Source organism: Anopheles merus, chromosome 2R (genome assembly GCF_017562075.2).
Source record: "Anopheles merus strain MAF chromosome 2R, AmerM5.1, whole genome shotgun sequence".
NCBI classification, from domain to species: domain Eukaryota; kingdom Metazoa; phylum Arthropoda; class Insecta; order Diptera; family Culicidae; genus Anopheles; species Anopheles merus.
Genome location: NC_054082.1, coordinates 42,431,815 through 42,442,904, shown reverse-complemented (window position 1 = coordinate 42,442,904; position 11,090 = coordinate 42,431,815). Strand labels below are relative to the sequence as shown.

Below are 11,090 nucleotides of genomic sequence, written 5' to 3'. Positions count from 1 at the left end.
TTCTTCCTCCCGGAACGATGCGCGCTCTTTTCGCAGCTGTCTCGTTTTCGCTCCTCGTGGACACGCGCTAGTCGGTGAAAATTGCGGCGCATGCAGTGAAGGGATTAACGCTTAGCGGTGCTCGACGGAAGAGAAAAACGTGCAACGAAACTTGCAGTCCCGCCGTGAAGGAGTCGTCAGAGCGGCAGTGCAGTGTGATAAGCAGTCAGCAGAGCAGCCGGTCGGGGTGGAAGGCAAGCAGAGCTACGCCCGGAGCACGGAAGTAGCGCACACCCCCCGCTAAGGGACACACACACACGAAACCCCCTTCCAAGAAAGGCACCGACAACGAGACTCTCGATCGCAGCGGCGAAACGCATTGCCGTCCAACGTGGGTTGCAGATAGATGCGAAATAATGGCCGCCTTAGACCAGGACAACTTTCAGCAGCTGATGGGCTCGCTCCTGTCTACGGACAATGATGTTCGTACGAAAGCAGAGGTACGTAATACGGACGTCACACGAAGCGTAAACTTTGGCGTAAACTGGATTTCAGCCATACAACCCTGAAATCTTTTGACAGGAAGTTTACGCTCTCCCATACAAATCAAGCGTAAACTTTTTGAGTTTACGCCTCGTGTGACGTCCGTATAAGGGTTGTGGCGCAGTCGGTTCCAAGGTCGGCATCGGAGCGAAAAGCTGCACACGCTGGGCACGAGCTTTCTCAGGTTCGCCGCACACACCCATACACATTTTGGTATGTGTGTGTGTGTGCGGCATGTGTTTCCGGTTCCTGTTTTTTTGCTCGCCGGGGAGCAAATGTTATGTTTTTATTTGGATAGTGCATTATCCGGGACTGGTGGCTATTATACCACGAAAGGATTCCTAAAAACTGCGATGATAACAACGAAAATGAGTCATCGTCCGATTTGTGTCTCTTTTCGGTGCCACAAAAACGTGCCCATGAATGCCCATTGCACTGGTAAATGTAACTGTTAGTAAGGCATGCGCAGCGGAAAAGGTAGGGCAGAGGGAATCTTATTGTTATTTTGGTCGCACGACGGGCGTGACCTTCCGGTGCGGGAATCGCATTTGCATGCCATGAAACGTACGCACCACGATGATTCGATTCGCACACACATACACACACACACCCGCCGATCGACGGATGACGAATAACTGTCGAAAAGAAGGAATGATAAGAACAGTTGCGGAAACGGTGGCAGAGGGGTAGCTGCCCAAAGTCAAAGGAAACCGCGCCAGCATGTGCTTTTTTGGAAGACGTACGCCTCACAGCGCCATCACAGCGAACACATACCACCTACGGTGACTAGATCTGTGCGTGTGTATGTGTATGCATGCTGGTGGGGTTTACATGATTAACGTTCGTGTCTACGCCAGACCGACGGTGGCCGATGGGAGATGGGTGGTGTTGGCGTTGCTATCGATGCACACAATGTCCAAATGTATGTCTCTGTCGTGAAAGTCGCATTTTATCGATTTTACAGTGCTGCTTGACGTGCTGCCCGATGTCACCTTACGTCGTTTGAAGTTTGTTTGTGTGTTTTTTTTCTCAATGACTTCCTTTTTTCTAATTTATTTGCACGTGCGCCTGACATGTTGACATTTGCCGAAACGAAAAACAAAAAAATCTCGAATGTCCCATTGAAAACACAATTGTCGAATCTCGCCGGTGTGCCGGAATGCAATTCGAACGCGATCGCGTCACAATATCCCGCAGGAGGTTTACAATGCATTGCCGTGTGAGACAAAGGTTCCGCACCTGCTCGGTACGATACAGAACCCACAGATGGCGGAAGATGCCCGAATGCTGTCGGCCGTCCTGCTGCGACGGCTGTTCTCTTCCGAGTTTCACGAATTCTACGAGCCGCTGCCACCGGAAGCGCGGGACCAGCTGAAGCAACAGATACTGCTGACGCTGCAACAGAACGAGTCGGGCAGCATGCGGCGAAAGATCTGCGAGATGGTGGCCGAGGTCGCCCGGTGCCTGATCGACGACGACGGCAACAACGAGTGGCCCGAGTTTCTGCAATTCCTGTTCCACTGCCACAACAGTGCGAACGTGCAGCTGCAGGAGGCCGCCCTGCGCATATTTGCCTCGGTGCCCGGCATCTTCGGCAACCAGCAGGCCCAGCATCTGCCGCTGATCAAGCAAATGTTCATCAAGTATCTGGAGCCCACGTCCGACCAGGAGGTGCGCTTCCAGGCGGTCCGCGCGTACGGCGCGTTCGTGCTGCTGCACGACAAGGAGGAGGACGTGCAGCGGCAGTTTGCCGATCTGCTGCCGCAGATCATCATGATCACGGCGGAGAGCATCGAGCTGGGCGACCCGCAGAACCTGATGCAGCTGCTGATCGACATGGCCGAGGGCGTGCCCAAGTTCTTCCGTCCGCAGCTGGAGCCGATCTTCGAGCTCTGCATGAAGGTGTTCAGCACGGTCGACATGGAGGACAACCTGCGCCATCTGGCGCTCGAGATGATGGTGTCGCTGGCGGAGAACGCCCCGGCAATGGTGCGCAAACGGGCGGCCAAGTATGTGACCGCGCTGGTGCCCCTGATCCTGCAGATGATGACCGACCTGGAGGACGACGACGAGTGGTCGGTGTCGGACAAGATCACCGAGGACGACACGAGCGACAACAACGTGATCGCCGAGTCGGCGCTGGACCGGTTGGCGTGCGGGCTCGGCGGCAAAACGATCCTGCCGCACATCGTAAACAACATTCCAAACATGCTGCTCAGCCCGGACTGGAAGCAGCGGCACGCGGCCCTGATGGCCATCTCGGCCGCCGGCGAGGGCTGCCAGAAGCAGATGGAGGCGATGCTGGAGAACATTATGCAGGGCGTGCTGAAGTATCTGGTCGATCCGCACCCGCGCGTACGGTACGCGGCCTGTAACGCGATCGGCCAGATGGCGACCGACTTTGCGCCCATCTTCGAGAAGAAATTCCACGAGCAGGTCATACCGGGGTTGCTGAACCTGCTGGACGACGTGGAGAACCCGCGCGTGCAGGCGCACGCCGGCGCGGCGCTGGTGAACTTCAGCGAGGATTGCCCGAAGAACATCCTGACGCGCTATCTGGACGCGATTATGGCGAAGCTCGAACTGATTCTGACCACCAAGTTCAAGGAGCTGGTGGAGAAGGGCACCAAGCTGGTGCTGGAGCAGGTGGTGACGACGATCGCGTCGGTGGCGGACACGACCGAGAAGGACTTCGTGGTGTACTACGACCGGCTGATGCCGTCGCTGAAGTACATCATCAAGAACGGCAACACGGACGAGCTGAAGCTGCTGCGCGGCAAGACGATCGAGTGCGTCAGCCTGATCGGGCTGGCGGTCGGGGCGGAAAAGTTCATGTCGGACGCGTCGGACGTGATGGACATGCTGCTGAAGACGCACACCGAGGGCGACCTGCCGGACGACGATCCGCAAACGTCCTACCTGATATCGGCCTGGGCGCGCATCTGCAAAATTCTGGGCAAGCAGTTCGAGCAGTTCCTGCCGCTGGTCATGGGGCCGGTCATGCGGACCGCCTCGATGAAGCCGGAGGTGGCGCTGCTCGACAACGACGAGATGCAGGGCGTCGAGAACGACAGCAACTGGCAGTTCGTGAATCTCGGCGAGCAGCAGAACTTTGTCATCCGGACGGCCGGCCTGGAGGACAAGGCGTCCGCCTGCGAGATGCTGGTGTGCTACGCCCGTGAGCTGAAGGAAGGGTTCGCCAACTACGCGGAGGAGGTGGTGCGGTTGATGGTGCCGATGTTGAAGTTCTACTTCCACGACGGTGTCCGGTCGGCGGCCGCCGAATCGCTCCCGTACCTGCTCGACTGCGCCAAGATCAAGGGGCCAAAGTACCTCGAGGGCATGTGGCTGTACATCTGTCCCGAGCTGCTGAAGGCGATTGACTCCGAACCGGAGGCGGACGTGCTGACCGAGCTGCTGCATTCGCTCGCCCGCTGCATCGAGACGCTCGGGGCGGCCTGCCTGTCGAACGAGGCGATGGAGGAGGTGCTGAAGATCATCGACAAGTTCATGAAGCAGCACTTCGAGAAGGAGGAAAAGCGTGCCCAGGCCCGAAAGGAGGAAGACTACGACGACGGTGTCGAGGAGCAGCTGGCCGAGGAGGACGATGCGGACATCTATCTGCTGTCGCGCATCTCCGACATCATCCATTCGCTGTTCGTCACCTACAAGGATGCGTTCCTGCCGTCGTTCCAGCGCGTGGTCCCGCACTTTGTGAAGCTGCTGCAGGCCACGAACCCGTGGGCGGACCGGCAATGGGGATTGTGCATATTCGACGATCTCATCGGTAAGTGCTGCTGGTAATGGGTGGGTGTTGGGAGTTAAACATTTCCTTTAAACATGATGAAACTTGAATCATACGTATGATCTTGCGATGATTAACCACTTTATTATGGCTTAACCTTTTCTGAACGATAAGAGCGCGTAGAAAAGAAGCGAATGTGAAAGTGCGCGAGCATTTGACGAGTCTATTTTTTATGTTCTCCTTTCTTAAAACAGAATATACTGGCCCATTGTGCGTACAGTATCAGCCTTATTTCCTGCAGCCAATGTTGGAATATATCAAGGACGAGCAGCCGGAAGTACGACAGGCAGCAGTTTATGGATGCGGCGTGCTAGGCCAGGTAAGATATTTCACAACTAAGCACAAACCGAGCAGTAAGAAGTCTTTCAACTTGACTCATAAAAGATGACCCAAAAGTTGTGTGTTGTTAAAAGGGGTGACCATTGAACCATGTGCCGCTCTTTTTAAAGGTTAGGGCGTAACAACTTCCAACTGCTTTAAAGTAGATCTTTCAAGTGTAGCACAGCAAATGTGGGTCATTAAAAAAAAGGAATGCATGGTGTCATGAAAATTGTTGTAGTTTGTTGTTCGGTTGGTTGGTTTCTCGTGTGTTTGGGCTTCGTTTTCCGTCGCGGTTAATCGCATACGCAATTGCTCTCAATTCACAGTTCGGTGGGGAGCAGTTTGCCGTTACATGTGCGCAGGCCATCTCGCTGCTGGTGGAAGTCATCATGGCACCGGACAGCCGCGAACCGGAGAACGTGAACCCAACGGAAAACGCCATCTCAGCCGTGACGAAGATATTGAAATACAACAACACAGCGATCACTAATCCGGACGAAATCATTGCGCTTTGGTAAGTGTTGACCGATGTATAGAGATCAGTTTGATGCTATCTAGAAAGGGATGAAGGGAAGTAACCATGATGAAAAAGGATATATACCCGTCTTACCAGACACGTCTGGATGGTGAGCAAATTTCTGTAATATGGCTTAACCTTTTCTGATGTTAAACATTTCTTCGTCGCCTGATCGTCCTTCCGATAGCCGAGTTTTTAGTGTGTTACAATGTGCTTAACGAATGCTCACTCCCGTTCCTCCCTCAGGTTCACCTGGCTGCCCGTTGGCGAGGACGAAGACGAAGCGGTGTATGTGTACGGTTATCTGTGCGATCTGATCCAAGCGAATCATCCAGTCATACTCGGGGAAAACAACGTAAACTTACCGCGCATCGTTTCGATCATTGCGTCCTGCTTCTACCGGGAGGCGGTAACCGTGCCGCACCCCGAAGCCGAACGGATGCTTTCGATCGTGAAGCAGATCGAGAGCAATCCGGACCTATTCCAGGCATGCATCAACACACTGACCGCCGAACAGAAGGCGGCCCTCGAAGGAGCTTACCGGGCGGCGGCAGCAGTGACGGCGGCTGCAACTGGTGTGACGCAGTAGAGACCAACGCCGGAAACAACAGCTGCAACACCTTTTTCTCCCCCCTTTTCCTTTACCCTTTACTCTATTTCGTCGTATTGGCTCGCTCCAAGTGAGAGTGGAACACGCAATTTAACCCAATTTTTGCAACAGTTTTTGCAGTTCTTTTTTTTAAACTGGATATCCAAATTTTCATTATCATCCTTATCATCACAGACAGCAAAGAAAAATCCTGTTAACGTGTGTAGACAGAGGTAAAAGATCGCTGGGGCCGCACACATGATTCAGCTATGTAGTAAAAATAGTGGCCAGCACAGCACCGGCTTAAGATTGTTTTGGGTTTCTAATTTTCAAGAAAAAAAGGTCAAATGTTGCCAAGAGAACGAGATAGGGAGAAAGTATGTTAGCTTTCTAAATTTAAACCCTCTCGCTTATGAAGGTGCTTCACACATTTTCAATCTGTTCGACGTTAAACCGATGTAACAATTGGTTGGTTGGTTGGTTGGTTGGTTGGACATTTCAAATGGCGCAGGATACAAATTGTGATTGTATGTTTTGTTTCGGTAACTCTGTAATATGTTGCTTTATAAGTCCAACATCAAAGAGAGAAGTAATTTCCGTTTAGTTTCGTACTGTCCCTTGTGTTGGCAGATTCTCAGGCACATTGTGCGAAATAGTGGTCTGCCTTTCAGCGTATATCATTTCGTTGGTTGGTACCTCTCATCCTTTTGAAGTTCGTTTGTGATAAAAAGCTGTAACGCCCGGTGTTAATTGTGAGTAACAAATGTTTATTGTTAGATGGAAGGGTTTGTTTTCCGTTGCGCGTTTGTCCCAGACAAATTCCCCTCCCCTCCCACTACATATTGTATTGGACTTGGACCAATATGATGTTCCTCCAGACATGCGGTTTTAGCAGTACGTTTGTAAATAAAAGGAAAAATAGCGGACATGTGGTGCGGTGCCGTTATTTAAACAGGATATGTTACAGACAGAAATCAAAACTGTGAAGCATTGTTGCAACCATAAACACAGTGAACAAAAAAGGACAACTTAAAGCCAGCACCTTTTGTTGTTGGTCGCTTTGTGTCAGGGAACCATAGGGGTATTAGAAGAAGAACGAACGGGCGGCTACATTGGCAGTTATTGTGCTGGAAGTACGGTTTACTGGATCACGGGCAGGTTGATTCTAGGTCTTGAAGATGTGCCGGTTAGTGAAGGAGAAAAGTATGTAAGCGCACTGAGTATGTTGCTTGATTGTACGGGCTAGGGTTAGTGAGCAAAATGCATCCTTTTTTTTCTAGTGAAATATTATACCGCACACATCACTACAAGAAGTGAGCAAGCAGATATTACACCTACACCAGTGTTGAGCGCTACCAGTACACCCAGCAGAGTGCACTTTTTCGCATTGCGATCTTAAAGATGAACCTCTTCGAGCACACTTTCGGTAGTGTTGCTGACTGAAGGCAGAGCGTGGAGTTACAGCTGAGGAGAAATACTTTTCATGCTCGGCGGTAAAAGTGTAAGCGGTGCATTGCAAAACCAATAGATGGACCTACGATGGAATAGTTTCCTAAAAACTCTATTCAAACATTATTATTGGCAGTATGTCACACTGAGACGGAAAATATATTCTGATTAATCAAATCACTATTCTATGCGGCTATCACTATCACTATCCGAAAACATTTGTTCCTAGAATTTAAAACGCCCTTTTTAGCCTTGATATGTGGATTTACTGATTGTGCTTCATGATTAATTAGTTTTAAATCGACCTAAGGGTATAACAATGTATTCTGAATACATGTAATTCGGCAAAAAGATGGTCTAAAGTAGATCTGGTTAAATGGCATACAGATAGCAAATATGCTATATTTATCTGTTAATCTAATTATTCATGTAAATGAATTTTTGTTTTATGATTATGAAACAGTAATTCTCTCATCATTGAGAGCATTAAAGTAGTGAAAGCAACAGCGAATATATTATGCGTTTCTGGTATTACTTCATCTACTATGTATTTTATCATGCAATCATACTTTCTATGTATGATATCAAATGATAGCAGGAAATAACATTTGAGCGGTTAATTTGAAATGCGTTTTCTTTCTTTGCCGCCTTTCATCTGGCCACGCCAAGCGTTGTTTGAGGTATTTTCTCGTGTAGACATTTTCTTGAATCGCTTTCCCGCTTATTTGCTTGACATTAGAAAATAATGCCAAATTATCTTTACAATCCAAGGCGCCACCTCAAATGAACGGTCCCTTTTGCGTGACGTCATCGTATTCTCGTTTGATGTCGTATGAGTAAGCAGGATGGCTATAGCACAAACCAGAACTATCATGGGGTACGGCTTTCGAACAGAAATGCTGGTCGCGGGTGCTCGAGCATCGCCTCGTTCATTCGGGTTACCGTGACACAACATACAACACCAAAATCAAGTAAGTTCCCGGGCCAATTACGTGTATAGGAATTAACCGAACGGGTCGAAGTGAGAATATTTAGTCTGTATTAGATTCCTAACGCTGCAACTTTTGGAGGATTTATTAATTTAGAACTCCAAGTAATGCGCTGCGGGGAATACGGGCTACGATATGTAGCGAGAAAATCGATTCTTTTTGGGAACGCCATGTTGGTTCGCCACGTGGTTTTTGTAAGCGTCGAAATTATCGTTTCCGGACTCGTGTAGTGGTTTCATAGGTTAATTAGCCATGATTTTACACGAGCTGTACCTCATTTCGGTTAGTAGATTTTTATTTTGAGTTATTCGCTACAAAAGCTATAAATCTCCTGCTTTCACTCAGCGGGCGGTCAAACCATAACCTCAATAACAGTAACTAATCAAGTGCGTATTTCCTTCGCATTCTCCACAGCATGGCGGACGCTGCTCCAGCCCGTGGTGGATTTAGAGGAGGATTCGGCTCGCGTGGCGGTGCCCGCGGCGGTGGTCGTGGTGGACGTGGTCGCGGTCGTGGCCGTGGACGCGGACGCGGCGGCAAGGAGGACTCGAAGGAATGGGTGCCGGTGACGAAGCTGGGCCGCCTGGTGAAGGACGGCAAGATCCGCACGCTGGAAGAAATCTACTTGTACTCGCTCCCGATCAAAGAGTTCGAGATCATCGATTTCTTCCTGAACCGTCTGCTGAAGGATGAGGTGCTGAAGATCATGCCCGTCCAGAAGCAGACCCGTGCCGGTCAGCGTACCCGCTTCAAGGCGTTCGTTGCCATCGGCGACAGCAACGGTCACATCGGTCTGGGTGTGAAGTGCAGCAAGGAAGTGGCCACCGCCATCCGTGGTGCCATCATCCTGGCCAAGCTGTCGGTCGTCCCGGTGCGTCGTGGCTACTGGGGTAACAAGATCGGTCGCCCTCACACCGTACCGTGCAAGGTAGGTTCGATGATACGTTTTTCTGTTCAGAATGGCGGACAGTGTCTTAGTAGGCGAACGAGGAAGGTGAAAGATTTCCAAATGATGATAAAACCTTGCAAACTTATGCGGTTTCCTCGGATCGGTGCGCAGTTAGCGGCTGAAAAGATGGCCTTACACGTCTGATGGTAATCTTGTCACGTTCTTCTCGATATCTGATGCCTTACTGCCTTGAAAAAACTGCTCATTTCTTCCAGTGCGCACGTGTACTAATGATAATATGTTTTCCGCTTTGTGTATAGGTCAGCGGCAAGTGCGGTTCCGTTCTGGTGCGTCTGATTCCGGCTCCGCGTGGTACCGGCATCGTATCTGCCCCGGTTCCGAAGAAGCTGCTGCAGATGGCTGGTATTGACGATTGCTATACCACCACCCGTGGTTCCACGACCACGCTCGGTAACTTCGCGAAGGCCACGTACGCCGCCATTGCCAAGACGTACGCCTTCCTGACGCCGGACTTGTGGAAGGATCTGCCGCTGAACAAGACCCCGTACCAGGAGTTCGCCGACTTCCTCGACAAGACCAACAAGACCGGTCAGCGTGTCATCGAGATGTAAGGATTTTCTCCGCGCATCTTAATTGACGTGCAATGGCGCTGCTGCGTCATTTGCTGCTGTTCGATCATTGCCTGACTCTAGGGGAAGGCAAGCAATAAAATTGCTACTCGTTTTGGCAACGAAACGACAACAACAAAGCACGACATATCGAGTACATTCTATGCTGAACAAAAAACCTCTCCGAAATGGAACTCCAAATTCTTCTACATTGGGACGGCTCTCTTCATCCTTGGACTTTATTTCTTAATACCACCGAACGTGCCCGGCACGACTAGGGCGTGCGCTTCCTTTTCACTATCCTGCGGTGGATGAATTGCACTTCACCCTTAAATACTCGCAAGCTCTGCAACACATCGCTTCCCAACGTCACTCCAGATCTATCAGACCTTTGTGAGCGAACTTGGGAAGGTTCTTCGTAATGAATTCAACGTACACTGGGTGCAGGAAGCACTTCTTGAAACTTTCCATCATCTTGTCGATTTCGGCAAAATCCATCTCGAATCCTTCACCGTTCTCCGGTATGTCCATGATTTCGGTCGCATCTACGCACATGAATGGCACAAAGGTGGCCGCGAGCAGGAACTCTGTAGGACAAAAGACGAGCAGTTGCGTTAGAATACGATAACAAGCGAAAAAGGGAGGCCAACCAATTCCTACCCAAATGACCACACTTGAGCATCTCCAAATGTATCTCCAACAGGGTGGGCAGTTTGCGCAGATAGCCGAACTTGGTCAGGCACGCGGTAAGCTCTTCATGGTAAAAACTGATCAATTCGTCACGGTGCGCTTCGCGGGTGTCGATCGATACGGAGTTGTACATCGCGTAGATAAGATCGACCGCTGGCGTTCCCCAGAGACTGAGCTGGAAGTCGAGCTAAAAATTCAAACGACCCAAACGGACGGTGATGAGCATTTCGAAAACGTAATGAATCCATCTTTCAGCATGCTTTCCGCTACCTACCAGCATAATATCGTCCAGCTTCCCTTCCGTTCGCTTGAACATCATGTTTTTGAAGTGACAATCACCGTGGTTCAGCACGTGCACGTAGGACGATGGGTCGTAGTTGTAGATCGCGGAGGCACGCTTGAAAATGGTCTCCTTTATGCTGGCGATTCTTTCCGAATATTGCTCCAGTCCGGGCATTTCCTTCACTATCCCTGCCAGCATCGCGATGCAGCTTTGCCACATTTGCAAAAATTGATGATTTTCCTCGAACAAGTTGTAGACGCCTTTGTTAAGATTTTTCATTTCCGGCAACTGTGCGATGGGCAAATAAGGCAATAAGTAAGAATGTACCACTACGCTGTGCAGTCGGGCGTTTGCTTACCGTGTCGACAAGGTACATGGAGGCCGCGTGCCAACGGGCCACTTTGGCA

At 50.4% G+C, this 11,090-nt stretch overlaps 3 protein-coding genes across 3 annotated transcripts in view; 2 read left to right on the top strand and 1 right to left on the bottom strand.

The window, feature by feature from the left end:
• Positions 1-17: 17 nt before the first annotated feature.
• LOC121590989 (importin-5) lies at positions 18-7,380 on the top strand. Its single transcript, XM_041911237.1, has 5 exons — positions 18-479; positions 1,720-4,309; positions 4,522-4,646; positions 4,975-5,162; positions 5,412-7,380. Exons 1-5 carry the CDS (start codon positions 396-398, stop codon positions 5,752-5,754), a joined length of 3,330 nt encoding a protein of 1,109 aa, XP_041767171.1. The 5' UTR covers positions 18-395; the 3' UTR covers positions 5,755-7,380.
• A 683-nt stretch (positions 7,381-8,063) lies between these two features.
• On the top strand, positions 8,064-9,850 carry LOC121589138 (40S ribosomal protein S2). The gene is made up of 3 exons (XM_041907809.1): positions 8,064-8,174; positions 8,607-9,120; positions 9,402-9,850. The coding sequence occupies exons 2-3, from the start codon at positions 8,608-8,610 to the stop codon at positions 9,711-9,713; spliced, it is 825 nt and encodes a 274-aa protein (XP_041763743.1). The 5' UTR covers positions 8,064-8,174; position 8,607; the 3' UTR covers positions 9,714-9,850.
• A 58-nt stretch (positions 9,851-9,908) lies between these two features.
• The window catches only part of LOC121589130, a 5,351-nt gene continuing 4,169 nt past the window's right edge, over positions 9,909-11,090 (bottom strand). Inside the window, exons 3-5 of the mRNA XM_041907795.1 lie at positions 10,675-10,971; positions 10,371-10,587; positions 9,909-10,297 (exon numbers count right to left, since the gene is read on the bottom strand). Coding sequence (XP_041763729.1) covers positions 10,080-10,297; positions 10,371-10,587; positions 10,675-10,971 — 732 coding nt within the window. The 3' untranslated portion in view covers positions 9,909-10,079. The remainder of the gene's footprint in view (positions 10,298-10,370; positions 10,588-10,674; positions 10,972-11,090) is intronic.

Coding starts and splice junctions, on each gene's coding strand:
- LOC121590989 (XM_041911237.1), top strand. CDS start 396: ATGGCCGCCTTAGACCAGGACAACTTTCAGCAGCTGATGGGCTCGCTC. Junction 480..1,719: donor ATGTTCGTACGAAAGCAGAG/GTACGTAATACG, acceptor AATATCCCGCAG/GAGGTTTACAATGCATTGCC. Junction 4,647..4,974: donor GATGCGGCGTGCTAGGCCAG/GTAAGATATTTC, acceptor CTCAATTCACAG/TTCGGTGGGGAGCAGTTTGC.
- LOC121589138 (XM_041907809.1), top strand. CDS start 8,608: ATGGCGGACGCTGCTCCAGCCCGTGGTGGATTTAGAGGAGGATTCGGC. Junction 9,121..9,401: donor CTCACACCGTACCGTGCAAG/GTAGGTTCGATG, acceptor CTTTGTGTATAG/GTCAGCGGCAAGTGCGGTTC.